Source organism: Mesocricetus auratus, unplaced genomic scaffold (genome assembly GCF_017639785.1).
Source record: "Mesocricetus auratus isolate SY011 unplaced genomic scaffold, BCM_Maur_2.0 Super-Scaffold_100008, whole genome shotgun sequence".
Classification (NCBI taxonomy): Eukaryota; Metazoa; Chordata; class Mammalia; order Rodentia; family Cricetidae; genus Mesocricetus; species Mesocricetus auratus.
In genome coordinates this window covers 7,625,247-7,643,028 of record NW_024429192.1, presented here as the reverse complement: position 1 = coordinate 7,643,028, position 17,782 = coordinate 7,625,247, and the positions used below count along the sequence as shown (strand labels likewise).

Here is a 17,782-nt window from a genome sequence, read left to right as displayed (position 1 = left end):
CCTGGTGACTCCTGGGCTAGCTCAGCCCTGCCACTCACCGACTGCGAAACCGGGCAGCCGCTCCTGCCTGTGTAAGCATCAGCTTCACAAGTGTGGTGAACACTCAATAAATGAAAACACACTCTACTGGTGAGCCAGACTGCGAAGTACTCTAAGACAGTGCTAGGCTTTAAATCAGCCAAGCTGGACATGCATTAAATAAAGAATACCATTTCCAAAGGAGCAAGCATGAGAGTAACACGACAGGTTGACTGTTGTGTCATGCTACTTCTCTTGTTAAGTGTGAGTGGCGGTGCAGGACACCAAACTTGGGACCTCTTGCACACTATGCAAACAGTCTACCAACTGAGACTCATCCCAAGGCCCCTGACTACTGATTCAGAAATACTTCCTTGCTTCCAAGTTAACATTGCTTTTTAAAGGGAATCCTCTCAATTTGCTTGGTTGTAATATAAACAGAGAGCACTCATCAAGAAACCGATTTCTTTGTTTCTTTTTTAAAGAATCTCATACAGAGGTTAAAAGTGCTTGCTGCTTAGGGTGGTTTGAAGGAGAATGTCCCAATGGGCTCATATTTGCATGTTTAGCCCTCTGTTAATAATAAACTGTCTGGAAAGGATTGGGAGATGTGTCACTGGGTGTGTGCTTTGAGGCTTCAAAGTGCAAACCAGGCCCAGTGTCCCTAGCTCTCCCTAGCTCTCCCTCCCTCCTCTCCTCTCCTCTCCTCCTCCCTCCTCCTATCCCCCCCTCTTACACACACACACACACACACACCTATATGTACAAGAAACACAAAGCATTTCAGGCAGCATAAATCCAGTAACTGTTACTAAATCACATTATAAGCTACACAGAAACACAAGACAAGTAATTCATCACAGTTATAAGAATGACAGTGGGCTTCTCTTTGAGGCTACGGAAGCAGTGGGGTAGCATTTTCAATGCATGGCATAAGGCTGTCAAGCAAGAATATTATACCCAGAAAAACTATCCCGCACCAAAGATGGCTTTGGAAGTAAAAGCACTTGCCACCAAGCCTGGCGGTCTGAGTTTGATCCGCAGAGCCCACATGGCGGGAGGAGGGAAGTGACTTCCACAAGTTGTCTCTGACATCCACACCATTCTCCCAGTCCCACACACAGAGAAGGAAATGCAAAAATGGAGCCGCCACTACTCATGTCCACAAGAGTCCCCTTTGCCAACCTGCAAACCTTCCTCTTAAAATAAATCATCCATCAAGCGACTCTAAGAAAGACAAGTGTTTGGACTTGGATGATGAAAGGCAGATTCATTCTACTTGATAAGCAGGCTGTTGTGTGGCGTCGGGTAGCTATGGAGTTCCCGAAACTCCCGCATCTCGCCCTGGGTGGCGACTGCATATTTGTCACCAGACGCTGCATTTGCATCTTGTGCATTCAGCCTTCTCTATGGCCTCCATCACGTTGGTGGATACACGAGGGGGACCTTCCTCACTAAAAGCACAGGAAGTTCTTGTAAACCCAAAGAACTCCCTATAAAAGGAGATGTTCCTCTAGAAGACGAGAAGTATTTTGGGGGAACAGTTAATAGTCAGACTTCAGGAATGCTTGATTAAAAAGTTCTGGTGAGCTGAGAAACTATTTAAAGGACAGCCAGTCCCTTCTGGGCTGTAATTACTTCACCTTATGATTAATATTAGCAGAGAACATATTATGATAAAAATTTTGACAGCTCAAATCACACCTAAATTAAGGAGCTCATGATCCTATTCTGAGTGTTGTACATTGATTGCTCCTGAAGCCACGCCAAGAAACCTTGGAAGTTCACCCAAAACATGACCAGTTTCTCAAACCCAAAGTGCAATTCTCCTTGCGCCTCGCATTCAAACTCTGCATGGGGGGGGGTCTCTCATTTCTGCAATTCACTGCAGGTATTCATTTTGTCATTTATCACTTTAGAAAGGGAGGGCGGGGAACTTGGGCAAGACAGGAAGGCTCCCTGTGCACTGAGCGTGCCCCACAAACCTGAAAGAGGAAGGCATCACCCAGGGAGTTGCTGAGGCAGAAGACGAAGTCCTTCTTGGGGTGCTCAGGCACAGCCTGCACGATACTGTTCTCCACCCAGACCGCGTGCTTGGGGACACTGTTGTGGTCTATCCCAGATCTGCCGTCACTCTCGTAGAAAAAGAGTGTGCAACCTGAGGAAACAGAACGGGGTCTGTGTCAGTATTTAGTGCTTGGCCAATGGCAGACCTCGGAGGGAAACAGGCGCTAGTCATCAGGAAAGGGTTGAGCGTTAAAGACTGTGGGAACCCAAGAGGTAAAGAAGAAGAAAACAGGCTGCTGCTTGCAATCAGGTCTCTGACGGGTCTGTGGAAAAATAAAAGAGCTCCAGTTATAGCTGCCAAACTGGCAAAGGGACCCTGCACACACGCCTTCCAGTTCTTAGACTTCTGCTCTTGGTGTCAGAGTGTCTGCTTGCAAGCGCCCTCATGGGCCGTGTGCTGGCAGACACTGTTGTGGAATAGAATATTTGTCTAACTATGTAAAGATGTGCTGCTGTCTCACCTTGCCTGCCTAAGGCACCTGACTGATTACATCAAAAGCTGAACGGCCAAAGAGAGAAGGAGGGAGAAAGAGAGGGAGACGCCAGTATCCAGCCAGCCAGGCGACCGTCAGACAGGCAGACACAGAAAAAGCAGGCAAGTAGAGCATACAGAAGGAAAGAGAAGAGGGGAAAAAAAAAAAACCCTGAGGCAAAACGTAAAGAGAAACAGGTTAAATTAAGTGGTAAGAGCTAGCTAGCAATGGGCCTAAGCTGAGGCTGAGCATTCAGAATTAATATTAAGTCTCTGTGACATGATGCGGTGGCCTGAGAAAGCCTTCTACAATACACCTATAATCAATCTCAGCACTTGGGAGGCAGGGGCACGTGGATCTCTGTCAGTTTGAGGTTAATCTAGCCTACAAAGAGTTCCGAGCCAGCCTGTCTTTGCCCTCAAACAATACAGACTTTTGGGGCAGGCAAGCCCAGTGGTGACTGTAAACATAGTTCTATAGCTTCCCCCAGGATAGCAATATCAAGAGGTGAAGACTTCCTTGGAGCTTACTCCCAAGCAGCCACGGGTGATATGCAGCCAGGAATTCTAAAACCTGTACTGTGGACCTGGGCCCTCGGAGAAAACAGTAGTACTGGATTTAGGGTTTTCCAAAAAAGATGTATTTTTGTCCTCAGATGCAATCTGTTTTTCTTCCCAGAATAAAGCTTTGACCTTGTGTTTTCTGAAACAGGCAGTGTGTGGGGCTCATAGGAAGGTCTTAGGGGGTCAGAACCTTGGCCCATCTTTAACTGAGACAGTGGCTGTAGGAACACTTGGTAAGACTGTAAAGCAGCTCCCTTACTGCCAAACTAGAAACTCACTAAAATAACAAGTCCTGACTTGATGCATATACTCAGCCGGTCCACAGCCCTGGGCCGGACAACTACAGAACTTAACACATATACTCAGCCAGCCCACAGGTCTGGGCTGGACAACAACAGAACTTCAACACAAGCTGCTCAGTCCATTTGAACCATCTCCTTGCCCCAAGCAAAAGCCCAAACCTTACAGGAATTGCAAAGCCCTTGAACGCACAATGTGCTTAGGTACGACAGAAATCTATACAGGAAAACTGGCTACGTGTGATGCAGAAAGAAGCAGGCCAATGGAAAAGAGATTTCCACTGGCACACTGGTTAAAAGGCAACTTCCCCTCCCTGTACCACTTCACAGCCCCATGCAACAGCTGCTGACAATGCCATCTCCAGTGAAGCCAGCTTGGATAATCAACAAGCACACCATGCACACGCACGCATGCACGCACGGCACACCATGCACACGCACGCACGCATGCACAGCACACACAATTTTTCAAAGACGACAAAAAAGGTGGCTCAGAGGGTTAAGTTTTTAACTACACAAACACAGGGAAGTAGGTTCAATCCCAAGAACACATAGAGAGGTTAAGGGAGAGAAGCAATGCCATCATGTTGTCCTCTGACTGCTGCAAAGCACTGTGCTCAAATATATACACAATGGTTAAAAAAAAGAGCACCATATATAATTCTAAAGACTTCTTTATACTTAATTCCCTAAGCATTTGCCGTCATTAAAGATTACTTGAAAATGCCAATTTTGATAGGACTCTGCCATTAACTGTAAATAAACCATTCACATATTACCTAAAAAAAAAATACGTACATAAAATTGAAATACATGCTATCGGCTCTCCTTTCTCAATTCTATTCTTTTCATAACCCCTGGGTCTCTGAAGACTTCAAGGATTCTAGGAAAGTCCCAAGAGGGAGATCATTGGTATCTCTCATTTCATATACTCAAGCGGCTCACACATTAGAATAAAAATGGAAAGGAGACATCTCTATGACTATTACAAAACAAAAGACCTGTAGACTTTTAACATCACAAGAGGCAGCACACGTTCCCACCTGGTTAGGAACAGAAAACAAACCCTGATATGTGTATATTATATTATGGTCACTGTACTTTCAAACATACTTTGGTTTAGAATTAGCCATAACAGTAGGTGGTTGAAATTGGACTTTATTCATTTTCGACTTCCATTTTTAAGACTAACATGCCCAACTAAAAAGAGTCACTTCAATGTTTTTCTTCTATACCAAGAAATGTTATTCTCAGATGTGGAGTAAGAGGAGTCTAGGATGCTTTGTTAAGTCACAAATCCAGGGCTTTCTCATGAGTAAAATCATCCCTCCCACATCTCCATACTGAGTCCTATTTGGAAGATGGGGTATATCTTCAGATGGGGTCCTATTTGGAAGATATGGCTTTAAAAGAGGCAGTTAAGGAGGTCCTATGAGTATCCCTTGATCTAGCCACTCGTGTCCTGTCAGATGGACATTGGACACAGCTATTACAGAAGGAGAACCTGAGACCCAGAGAAGACAGCCCCAGCCACATCAAGGCGTCAGGCACCAAAGGAAACCAAGCCAGCCAACGCATCTACTTCCGCCTGGCAGCTGTGAGACATCTAGTGTGTGGTCCAGGGTTATGGCAGTCCAAGAACGCTAACAAAGGACTGTCCCTAAACTCTATGGTTCAGAGAGCAGGAGGCACAACACAGAAGGCATCATAGGCAACTGGGATGAAGGCAGTCTTCACTCCAGGCTCTGAAATCCTCAACAGAAACCAATAACATGAACGAAAGTGTGAGCTGTATAACTTCCTCCAAGGGGGGTATAATACCCCGTCTTGCAGGGAAGCTTGCTAAGACTCCATGTGCTCCTGAGGGGGAGATGAAACCTGCCATCCTGCCAGGAACCTTCTCAAACATCAGCAAGGAAACGACTCAAACCTCCCGGAAGTCCCTGAAACTGAACAGAAGCACTAGGTCCTTTCCTCTCCAAACTCACATAAACAGCAAACTCTGCTGAGACTCTCAGACAAGCAGGGTTGCATGGAAGAGGTTGAGTTGCCTGAAGAAACAGAGGCTGGCTGCACTACCAGAAGGGACCCAGGGCAACTGAGCTACCTTGAGAGAGAGGCCCCGCCCCCAGCCTGTTAAATTCCAGACAAGCTGTGCAGCAAGCCCCAGAGTTCCGGCCTTCAGGAGCCAACATCCATGCTCCAGGGTGGGCTCTTGGTGATCCATCTGTCTTTAAGGAGCCCCTCCCCCAGAATCTGGTAAAGAACCCCAATAAACTCATTGCTTCGATCTGGGCTTTGGTGAAGTCCTTACTTTGGTCTGCCGTCAATTCCTTACCTCCCCAGGAATAGTCACTCAATGGAGGGGTACTAAATGGGGACGGGGAAGGGAAGAGAGGAGAAATTTCTTTCTTCCCCACCTCATCCCACGAAAGCAGAGCAGCTGGCATGACAGAGGCTCCCGCACGCAACCCCAGCACTTCTCCAAAGGAAGCTACGCCAGGCGCGAGTGAGAAAGGCCAGTGGCGGCTTTGCAAAGTGTGCTCACAGGATAAACACCCTGCTTTATAAGCACGGCCCCACACCACACGAACAACAACGTTCTAGAGAAACTGAGCAACATGAGCCAGGCCTCCAGCGACTCTCCAGGAAAGAGCTACCACCCAAGCTTCGGGCGGTAGTTCTGTCTAGCTTTGTGGTCATCCTTGTTTTTGTGTGTCTGGTGAGTCTACACCTAACCAGGCACATGGGTTCCCACCTCAGCAGGCATCAAAACAAAACAAAGACAAACAGCAAAGCCGGCTAGCCCACCAGCAATGGCAGTCACCCATCTCCTGATTGTCCTTCGGGGTGATCTGCACACGCTCACTGCTCAGGCAGACACTAGCCTCACTGATAGCCTCACTGAGCTCAGCGATGGGCAGACCCAGGCCTCCACCGTAGGATGTCACCGCACTGGCCTCAGCTGGCGAGAGCCAATGTCAAATGATCTGGTTTCTGCACCATTACCTGATCAGCCCTGGCCTCTCTCCCCTGTGTTTCCTCTGCGACCCACCCGCCCCCACCATCTCAAAGCCAGCTTTGTAACAAAAAACTCTCCATGTGCTTCAGTAATGTTTTTCTTTCTGTAACATCGCTCTCACAATGAATTGCAAAGTCTTGAGTGCAGAGACCCATGCAGGGCTGGACAGACACAGGCAACACAGCCCCCTTCGGGGAAGGGAGCCAAATGGCACAACAAACAGCAGCATTGTAAGCACTGAGCTTCTTTGAGAAGGAAGCAGAGTGATACCCACACGTCTGCCGAGTGTGCAGCCAAGAGCACCCCAATGTACACAGCTGGACTATAAGACAGCGGCTCACTCAGAAGCCAATGACCGTTTAGACATCCCATGCGCATCAGGCCTGTAAAACCTGTGATATTCTGCCACTTAAAAATGAAACAGTCCTCAGCCGGGCATTGGTGGCGCACGCCTTTAATCCCAGCACTTGGGAGGCAGAGGCAGGCGGATCTCTGTGAGTTCAAGGCCAGCCTGGACTACCAAGCGAGTTCCAGGACAGCCTCCAAAGCCACAGAGAAACCCTGTCTCGAAAAACCAAAAAAAAAAAAAAAAAAAAAAAAAAGAGTCCTCAAACCAACGGCCATTTCGCTGAACTAAAGCTAAGGACTCCTCTCTCTACAACAGTTGCTGTATGAGATAGAAACTTGGACAACCCAAAAGGAAATTTCGGAGGGGAACTCATTTCAAAACTGCCCATCGGAACATTGGACCTGACACGTGCCCCTCACTCGTGCTAGTGGCTTTTAAATGCCACCTTGCTACAACTTGGAATCACCTGAGCAGAGTCTCAACGGAGTAACTGTCTTTATCAGACCGGTCTATGGGCATGGCAGTGGGAGACTGTCTTGACTGCTAACTGGTGGAGAAAGACCCAGCCCACTGCGGGCAGCGCCCTTCCCTAGGCAAGAGGGTCACGAACTGCATAGGACAGAGAAAGCCAGCTGAGAGCAAGCAAAAGCAGGCGGGGTGGATGCATTCATTCCTCTCTTTTACGCTGTGGGTGTAACGTGACTAGCTTCTTGGGTTCCTGCCTTGATTTTCCCAAAATGATAGACTGTGACTTGGAATCGGAAGCCAAAAGCACCCTTCCCCGGTGGTGCTTTTGGTTGGGGTATTTTATCACAGCGACCGAAATGAAACCAAGACAGCCACAAAGCACAGAAACCGATGCAAACGTCTCTGCGGGGGTGGGGGACATGGCAAGAGTTACTGAATATGGAGACATAAAGCTCGCTCGGCTCGTCAGACGAATAGTTTATAGAGACCTTCCCACAATGTTGCACACACAGCCACCGATACCATAGCACATACTTAAACACATGTTAAGTAGCCAGGTGTGGTAGGGAGCAGGTACCTATAGTTCCAGCTACCCCTGAGGCCGGGGCAGGATGATTACCAGGTCAGGTCCAGCCTGGGCAACCTGGTACCTCAAAAGAACATAAAAATAAAAAGAGCTATGGGGATGGAACACAGATCCAGGGTGCTTATGTTAACATGGAACATATGAGAGTCCCTGGGTCTAATTCCTAGCATTGAATGCAGAGACAGAAAAAGAAAATCAAATCCCAAACCAGACCTTTCAGGTCTTCAGTGACGGCCCTTACCTTCACAGCCTCCCCCTCAGGATTTAAGTTTTAAAAAAGTACATCTAATTTTGTGTTTCTACCACAATAGACACGTCTTACACCAGCAATGACGAAATACGGCATAACTGAGTTCCCGTGAAACGCCCCCTCCGGCATTCCCAGCATGCCGCGGGGCGGCCTCCCCTACCTTTCAGGGACACCCAGTAGTGCTTCCACTTCCTCCGGGTGGCAGACTCCACCTTCTTATTCTTCTTGTGTACCAGGAAGTTCTTGACTGCCAGCGCGCCAGCCTTGCGCACGGTGCCCTGCGCGGCCGTCAGCAGGATGTCCGACTGGCCGGGGGAGCTGAGGGTACCGCTACTCTGTTCATCGCTGTGCGCAGAGCCGGCCTCCTCCAGGCTCTCGCTGTTGGTGGTGCTCATCTCCAGTTCCCGCCTGAAGTTCTCGTACACCCCCTGGCGTGCAGCATCCCCAGTCGAACTGCTGCCGCTGTCGCTGCCCACAAAGGCTCGGCCAGTGGGGGGCGAGTAGCTGGAGTTGGTGGCATTAGATCGCCTGGACAGGAGGTCCGTGTCGGTGGTGGCCCCTTCGATCCCGCTGTCCGCAAACTCGCTGCCCTCTCCTGTGTTAACATCCTTGGGAACAGAAAGGGAGAGAGAAGCAGACATGCATCACGCGCGGAAGGGACTCGGGAGCACTTGGTCCAGCCAGGGGCTCCTCTGCAGTGCAAAAGGCCCACCAGGCTCCACCGATGCTGGACCGACCCCCGTCACGCCGGTGCACTGCAGGGAGGCTGGGGGAACAAACCTTCAACCACCCCAAATGCAGCCTAATGATTCAAAATGTTCACGCAATAAAAAAAGGCACAGAGAACACTTCAAAGAGCTTATCGTTTATCTGACTTAATTAGCTAATTGGCAAACCAGCTATTGAGACTCTACCAAGACCATACTGAAGGAGCTGAGCTGGCCTTGAACTCCGAGAAATTCAGAAGGCCAATTAGTTAGCTGTTCTGGAGGTGGGGGTCACAATGCATAACTAGATCTTTACAGCTGATATATAAAAAAATAAAATAAAAGAGCCTGCTTGGGAGTCTACTTTATAATGGGGTGACTAAACAGAATGCTAGTGCACCCACTCACCCAGCAAGGCCCCATATCCCAAGAGCAGGCAAGAGTCCTTATGCCCTAATCAGCCCGGCTTCCCGAAAACAGTCTTTCACTGTGCATTGTGGAAATCAGCCAGTGGGGCCACAGCTCCAATGCCAACTCTCCAATTACTTCGTCCTTTCAAAGTGGGGCATGTAAGAGCCTGGAGTAGGCAACTCGTTGCCGTGGGCTGAGCGACAGAGCGGGGTAACTGCCAAGACCCAAGAGTATCGATTCCCGGTGGGAAAGTGTTTGGGGCGGACCCCAGAGCTGACCCTGTACTCCAGCAGAGTATTTCTGGGTCACGGGGCAGGTTCTTCCATCGGAATCTCAGCGGCGCTAAAGCACTACAGGTATTTCCATAAACAATAATTAAATGATGGGAGTAATCGAGGGAAGACAATGACGACAGGACAGGCTGGCTTAGGAGCATGAAGGATGCTTCTCAAAGGAAGAACCAAAGAGAAAAGGGCGAAGCAGTGTAGAGACTTGCAGTTTGGCCCGTCTGGGGACCACTAGTCTCACTACTAAATAATGGTGGTCCACACGTGTTAAAACTGAGTGGATACTGAATGGATCCTCTCGACTTAAATCAGTGCAGACAGGCGATGGGGCAGACTAGTCGTACCACAGCTAGGACTGTCCCACACCAGGCCCAAACAGGTGCTGTGCCTCTGTCTCGGTCCGTCAGTCTGAGTCGGTGGCTCACAGTTTACTATCCTGGGAAGCGCAGGAGAGAAGAGGAAGGGCGGGTCACGGGGGGGCGGCAGCCGTGGACGAGCATCGACCAAGCATCAGCTCCACTCCTGACGGAGCTTAGATCCCCGGCAGCAGAAAGGGCTTATGGGAGACAATGCAATCACAGGCTGCTCAGATGAAACCCTTCTCCACGGGTCTGAGAGCTGGAAGCTTGGTCCCCAATGCAGCAAAGCTGGGGTGGGGGTGGGGGTGGGGATAAAGAACCTCTAAGAGTTGGAGTTTCCAAACAGGAAGGAAACAAAAAAGAAATGGAAAGGAAAAGAGGTAGGGGCCTCGCAGGAAGTACTTAAGTCATGGGGGATGGACGGGTCGTATCTTTGGGAAACACCAATGCTGGCCTTCTGAATCTACTCCTACAAGAGTGACCTGCTAGAAAACAGAAGTCCTGGTCCCCTCACTCCCTGTGGCTCCCCATCCCACTATGAATCTCTCCCTCTCAGATTGACGCCCACTGTGATGCTATGTGCCAATAAAGACCTCAACAAAGCCAGGAGATGCTGGAACCAAGCTCTTGGACCTCCCAGGCTAAGCTAAATGGATGTCTTTTCATTACAAATTAACCAGCCTGGGGCATTTCATTGTAACAGTGAAAAACAGACCAACAGACCCTGAGCCTGCTAGCCCATTACTTCCTTTTATATTCTTCTGTTTAATAACAGCCATGGATGGCCACAAAGAACCCAGATTCAGTTAGCCAAAGATCCACTACACAAACAGAAAGCACTATTATCAACCCACACTTCTCTCTGGCGGGGACATTAAGCATATGTGTCCCTGCTGATGTTAAGACAATAAGGAAATCTGACAATTTTAGATAACCAAAAGCCATGGAGGATAAGAAATCTGTGAGCTTCTTGGATTTGATTGTCATGGGCCTGTATATCCACTATTTGTTTGTTTGCTTGCTTCGTTATATAACCAAGACAATGTACAAAAGAAGGAGTTTATTTGGGCTTATGCTTCCAGAGAGATAAGACTCCGTCAAGTTCAGGAAACGTGAAAGTGGCCAGCATGGCCGTTGGGACAGAAGCTGAGGGGTCACAAGAAGGAAGCCAGGAGAATGAACTTGAAATGGTCTTTAAACTCTGAAAGCTTGCAGTGACACGCCTCCTCCACCAAGGCCACACCCCCAAAAGAACAAATGCCTGAGATTATGGGGGACACATCATTCAAGCCACTATAGAAGGAACCAGCTATACCCTGAGAAGCTGCACGGAGAGTACCCTCCCTCCTCTGGAGGCTCCTTTAGTTCAAAGAAAGAGATGACAGCACACATCTTAGAATCCCCATGGTCCTTACAGTACCATAGACATGAATACCAGGGCTTTCCTGATTCTGGAGAGTGGCAGATGGGAGATTCGAACTTCTGCTGCTGAGAACCATTCCCACTATGAAGCAGGGCAGCCTCCTGGCTCAGCTGTGAGACATCTTGTGACCAGATTTTTGCCTGCCTTATTCAACTCCATCCTTCTCCACTGGAAAAAGCTAAGGGATTGCTCCTGTGTTTTAACTTGCACAGCAGACACATAAAAGCCAGCAGTAGAAGGAACTAGAAGAGGGAGAGCTGGCCAGCCACCTCTCGGTGCCCACCTTTTACAGTCTACAACAAGCCTACACGCCACACCGCCTGCCTTTACAGACCTCCTCGCCTCCACATAAGCCAAGTGTTACCGTAAGGACTCTATGGACACGCACCTCTATGTCACGCCTGAACATCTGCTCATGCCAACTGAAGCTGTCAACTTGCCACGGCCCAGGTACGTGTGTTCAGGTCTGCGATGGTCACCAAACTGAGTGACGATGAGATTGCGCCAGGTAGGAGGCCTGTGGGCCCCAGCTCAGTGCACATACTTTCAGAACACATGGCTCGGTGTCATCACTGGGGTGTGCCCTAGAGTCTGCCCAAACACACCACCTCATCCCCGAAGTAGTTAATTGGGCACAGTAGTACACATCCCCCCCCCCCCATGTGGCCTAACCCATTGGGAAACAGATGTCAGCTGCCCTGCTCCAACCCCTACTTAGCCACGATGCTCGGGCTGTCCCACATACCCCGAAGCCCATCCTCCAGCACAGTAAGTGATGGATGGGTCGGTCCAGCCCCAGGCATTGCGTCATACTCTTCTTCTTCCCTCGCCGTGACACAAACTTTCTTGTGGTCATCTTTTGGAAGCCCCCCCCCACCACCCCCCGCCCCAAACTTTCTTGGTCTCTAGGCAATTTCACAACTGAGAAACCTGATCCTCTCCACAGGGAGAGCAAGCACCTAGTGGACCTACCTCCAGACTCTTCCCAGCAGCAAGAAGCACAGAGGACTGACGGGAAGTAAGGCCTGGAGGCCACGCAGTCTTGGCGTAAAATCAACCATCCTATCCTTCTCGCCCAACTCAACACCTCAGCATGTGCTCTCTTCTAGCCTATTTAAAATTAATACTAAAGCTCGGGCTGGAGAGATGGCTCAGAGGTTAAGAGTACTGACTGCTCTTCCAGAGGTCTTGAGTTCAATTCCCAGCAACCACATGGTGGCTCACAACCATCTACAATTCAATCTGGTGTATATGTAATAAATAAATAAATCTTAAAAAAAAAGAGAGAGACAAAAAAAATTAATACTAAAGCTCAATTTCAGAAGTCAGAGGCAGGCTGGGGAGATGGCTCAGAGGTGAAATCAGCTGCCTGCCATGCAAGCATGAAGACCAGAGTTGGATCCCAACAAACCTCCGTCAATGCCAAGTGGAGGAGCGCTCACTAGCAATTTCAGCCTCTGACTCTCTCTCTCTCTCTGTCTCACACACACACTTGCATCCATACATGCAAAAACATGTCTACACACATGCATGCATACCATATACATACACATGAAAAGTCACTGGAGATCTGGGGACATGGCTCAGTGAGGAGAGCTGCCGAGCTCTTGTGAGGCCCTGGTATCCTCCCTAGCACCGGATAGGCCGGTTGACCAGAGGAAAACAAAGGAAGTGGGACGACCCCAGCCCGATGAAAATAACTCCCTGGAGAGCGCATGTTATCTAGCCGAGACTTGTGCAAGACAGCTCAAAATCAACGTCCCTACTAGAAATGCTGCATGGAAGAGATTTCCAGGTCTGAGCAGCATCCAAAGGTCAGGGATGTCCTTAAATCTCAGCCTCTCTAGACAAATCCTCCCAGCCAGATTTTCACCAGTTCCACTCCACTGGCAACTTTCCAAAGAAAGTGTCTGTGTTTCCCTACCAGATAGGTGCACAAGAAGCCGGCTCAAAGCAACACTGCAGCTGCCAGGCAAGGGCCACTGTGGGGACCCCTATGCTGTAAGCGAGTTCCGGTACTGCAAAGTCAAAACCAAAGCCTAGTTCTTCTTCCTTAAGAACCAGAATCATCAGCATGAAGACTAGGAACTGATGAGACTTTATTGCAAGGCTCTGGGTCTTTCCCTAGAAGACTTACAAACAAAGGCTCCAAGGGACATCTCCCTGCGCACAGGAGCAGAACCAATTTTGAAAAGCTAATTAGCCACAAAGTGCGAGGGCCCTGGGACAATTCAGAGACCAGCAAAATCAATTGGCCACTTGTAGTTAGAGAGAGAATGCAATTAGAAACTGTTTTTCTTGGTCACGTTAATTTCCCTGATGAATCTAGCTTACTCCAAATCTACCTGTCTGGAGAAGTCATATACACGGTATAAGGGAATTCACTGGATTTCAGTAGCAAGGGAAGAATGTTGACTTGTGGAAGCCTTGAATTGGAACTGGTGTTCCTCCTATGTTTTCCTCCTCACTTATTCATAAATACAAGAGCTCACCTCTCACAAGCAACACACACACACACACACACACACACACACACACACACACACACACACACCCTCCTGAACATACTCAGTATACTCTCCTTTAGTAATCTCAGTATAGAACATGCCGGTTCCATCTAAAAAGACTATACTAATCTGGGCCACAGTTTCCTAATATATGGCCAGCAAAGATCTACTTGGGTTTCCTTTCAGTGCAGGGTATCCTGGGCCTGGGGTATGGCAGGCGGGTCCTCTACCACAGAGCCATGCCTCCAGCTACTACGTCTATATCTACTTCATAAAACACTTCCTGATATGCTACGTGATTGTGCCTCCAACATGCTACGCTGGGCAGCCTGTACCGCCACATAAATGTTAATCTTACAAGGGATAAAAGGCAAGGCCTAAGCATAGTTACAGCCTTCCCGCACCAACATGGAAGGGAGCTTGCCTCTGTGGAACCCGGCATAAACAAATCTCACGAGAAAAATATGCAGGTAGATGGGTGGGAGCTTCATGCTAATTAGGCTTTTAAATCATCTTCACACTCTCAGAACAGCACAGCAAATAGGGAAACGTTGACGTGATCTACACTGAGTTAGCAGTTATTGAGCACTGTTAGAAACAGAAGACCAGCTCTCCCCCCTTATCATTCTCTCCCAAGGCAGTAGCTCCATCCATGGCTCGCCAAATTTCCAACAGCCATTTGTCTTCCAATTATTCCCAGTAGGAGTGACTCTCAATACAACCAATGGAACCAAAGTTCTTTTTGTCCTTCTCTTTCTTTCTTGGTTTTCAAGATAGGGCTTCTCTATGTAGCTCTAGCTGTTCTAGAACTAACTCTGTAGACCGGGTTGGCCTGAAATTTAGAGATTTGCCTGCCTCTGCCTCCTAAATGCTGGGATTAAAGGCATGCGCCACCAGCGCCTGGCTGGAACTGAAATTCATTGTGACTAAAAAGGAAACCCAATACATAGTAGCAAATACTGGAAACACTTCTTCAGGTAGCCACTGAAGCTTGAGTTCTCTAAATCCACGTGGCATGAGTCATCCCCAACCTTTCATTTGTTCCCCTAGGGATGCGCTTCCGCCTCGGAGTCATCCTCCCTCTACTTCCTGTACCTCCTACAGGGTCCATTTTTTCCCCTTGCTACCCCCACGTCTGTTATCACGGTGAGCTTCCTTCCCCTAATCCAGGGTCACAGGCTACTGCCAGATAAGCTCTCCCAGCACAACAGGGAGGGCTCCGGGGCCTGTCACTCACCACCCTGCACGAATGTCTAACATCAGCACTCAGCTTTGGGTGTGAACTGAGACACTCCTTGGAGGCCATGGTTGCAACAACTCCTTATTGCAGGGATATCCATGCTCCTCCTTTCCTACAGCCACATATCTTCCTTTCCCTCCTGCAGTTGCCATGCCAACTCCTCTGCCCCATCCCCACTTCCCCTCCACAGCCCTACGGCAGCCACACTGGGATCCTTACCGTTCCTCAGATATATTAGGTAGCCTCGCACCTCACAACTCGCCATCCAGCCCCCTCTCAAGCCCCAAGTCTGACCTCTCTCGAGGTCGCACCCTGACCTCCCAACCTGAAGTTGCCCGCCGCATGCCCCCCACCCAGTCACTCGGGTCTGGCTTCTCCGCCACCCCCCCCCACCCGTCACTCGGGTCTGGCTTCTCGCCACACCCCCCCCACCACCCAGTCACTCGGGTCTGGCTTCTCTGCCGCACGCCCCCCCCCCACCAGTCACTGGGGTCTGGCCTCCTCAGCACATCACTACCGCACTATCAAGCCTGTGCCGTGCACACCCCCGTTTCACCACAACTCACTCTACGAGCTCTGGAGTTTCCTCTCGTCGGCGCAATCCCAGTGCCAAGAATAGCGCCTGGCACAGGGTAGGCACTTCAAAAATAATTACTGAATGAACTAGCTGCTGCTCATTCCCCACCGCTCTCTCTCAAGACAAGGAAAACAGCATCTTGTGGAAAAGCATCTTACTTTGATGCAAAGGTTTAGTCGCTGCCAAGCCCACTAAGGCTCGCCTAAAGTTGAGATGACAAATGAGTCTCTGCCGTAAAGCTTACACTCGCAACTCCAAGCAGCACTGCGTGTCTTCCGTGGATACAACCACATTCCATTTAGATTTTTTAATTTAATTTTTTTAAGTGCATACACAAACTCAGTGGAAACTGGGTTATCTTATCAACCTAGAGCACTTGTCAGTGGGCGGCCCAACATCAGCTGAGCCTCGTTGACAAGGAAAACGTCAGTCCGATGTTCCTGAGTTCTTCCCTAGGCTCTGAAGACCCTGTCCTTATAGTGGGCTGGCTTCATGGCCACATCCAGCAGGCCCTCACATCTCTGTTCACAGGATGCTAAACTCTTGATTCTAGCCCTGCCCCCCCCACCCCTTAGGCCATCCAATCATCCTCCCACATTGTTGTGACCCATTTTGAACTGAGGGGCACAAATGTTTCTCTACTGGCGCACTACATTGAAATTCTACTGGGGCATTACATTAAAAACTGATTTTTTTTTCAAGCTTGAACCCCCCCCCCTTCACTGTAAATGAGCAGCAATCCAAGAATGGATCTGAGATCCCTACACGCGGGGATCCCGGCAGCTTTTTATTCCCCAGCTCCCTGTGTGGTGCAGAGATCAAACCCTACACAGGAGGGCGGAGCAGCACTCGGGGAATGCATGAGGCACAGCCTGGAGACCGATGACTTCCAGTGAGCCAGAAGTCAGAGACTCATGCTGACACAAAGCAAAACCTCTTACCCGCACAGCTAAGCTTAATTTTAGATAATAAAAATGTAAAACGCAAAGATGTTTACATAATGTGAAATTGGACTATTCCTAATTTAAAATGAATATGTGAGCATTTCCTACATCCTATTTCAATTACTGAAGTGATGACTATTTCAAGACCTACCCCGTATAAACAGAAGCTACGATATTTCTGAAGTGCACAAAGTGGCCTGAGGCATGTGGCTGTGAGCTGCTAGCCGGTCTCCCACCCACCCACTGCCTCCAAAAAGATCTTGGCAAAGGAGTCAGACGTCCTTGTTGGAAATGGATGGGCTTGTTTTCAAAACAAGCATCGCACTTCAGAATTCACATGCCAGAGTAAGCGAGGCAAAGATGGAAATATCCCCCCAAAACAAAAACAAAACCAAACAGAAGGTAGAAGGAAAGAAATAGAGAGGCTCTAGAAAAGGATCCCATGTGAAAATATTTTGTTTCAGGAGGCATTAATGTTACAGATTTGTAAAGTAGTCCTTTAAAAAGTTTACTTATTTTATACAGTGCATGTGTGCCTGAGTGGGTATATGTACACCACATGTGTGCAGGAGCCCACTGAGGCCAGAAGGGGGCATCAGGATCCTCCTACAGATCCTGTAAAGTGGAGTTACAGATGGTTGTGAGTAGCTGTGTGGGTGCTGGGAACTGAACTCAGGTCCTCTGCAAGAGTAGTCAGTGCTCTTATAACTGTGGTGACATGTCTCTAGCACCTAACAAAATAACTCTTAACCAGGCATCTCTGAATGGACTTTAGGGGACGACCCATGACCCCCAAAGATGATATACAAAAAGGTGTGATCCATGTGTTTATGTCAGAACAAGATTTTTAGCTGGTTCTCCAAGTGTCCAGGACAAAGGAAAAGGCTCATTCAGCTATGGGGCCAATTTCTAGTTCAGGCAATATACTCATTTATGGGCCATGTAAGCTTAATGGTCAAACCAAATAAAATTCAAAAATCAAAATGATTTTTCTAGGAACTTAAGATACTCTTCTGATCTAATACTAGGCTCTTCAAGCCAGGCATGGTGGAGCATGCCTTTAACCCCAGCAGTGGGGAGGCAGAGGCAGGTGGATCTTTGTGAATTCAAGGCCAGCCTGGTCTACAAAGGGAGTTCCAGGACAGCCAGAGCTGTTGAACCGAGAAGCCCAGTTTTGGAAAGAAAAAAACAACAACAACAACAACAACAAAAAAAACCAACTGAGGCTTTTC

The 17,782-nt window shown here is 48.7% G+C and overlaps 1 protein-coding gene across 9 annotated transcripts in view; it reads right to left on the bottom strand.

The window, feature by feature from the left end:
* Positions 1–17,782, bottom strand: part of Tiam1 (TIAM Rac1 associated GEF 1) — a 340,091-nt gene that overhangs the window by 95,805 nt on the left and 226,504 nt on the right. For all 9 annotated transcript variants that reach the window (XM_040750527.1, XM_040750528.1, XM_040750524.1 and 6 more), the window contains 2 exons: positions 8,256–8,703; positions 2,004–2,176 (listed from right to left, as the gene is read on the bottom strand). In XM_040750527.1, coding sequence (XP_040606461.1) covers positions 2,004–2,176; positions 8,256–8,703 — 621 coding nt within the window. The remainder of the gene's footprint in view (positions 1–2,003; positions 2,177–8,255; positions 8,704–17,782) is intronic.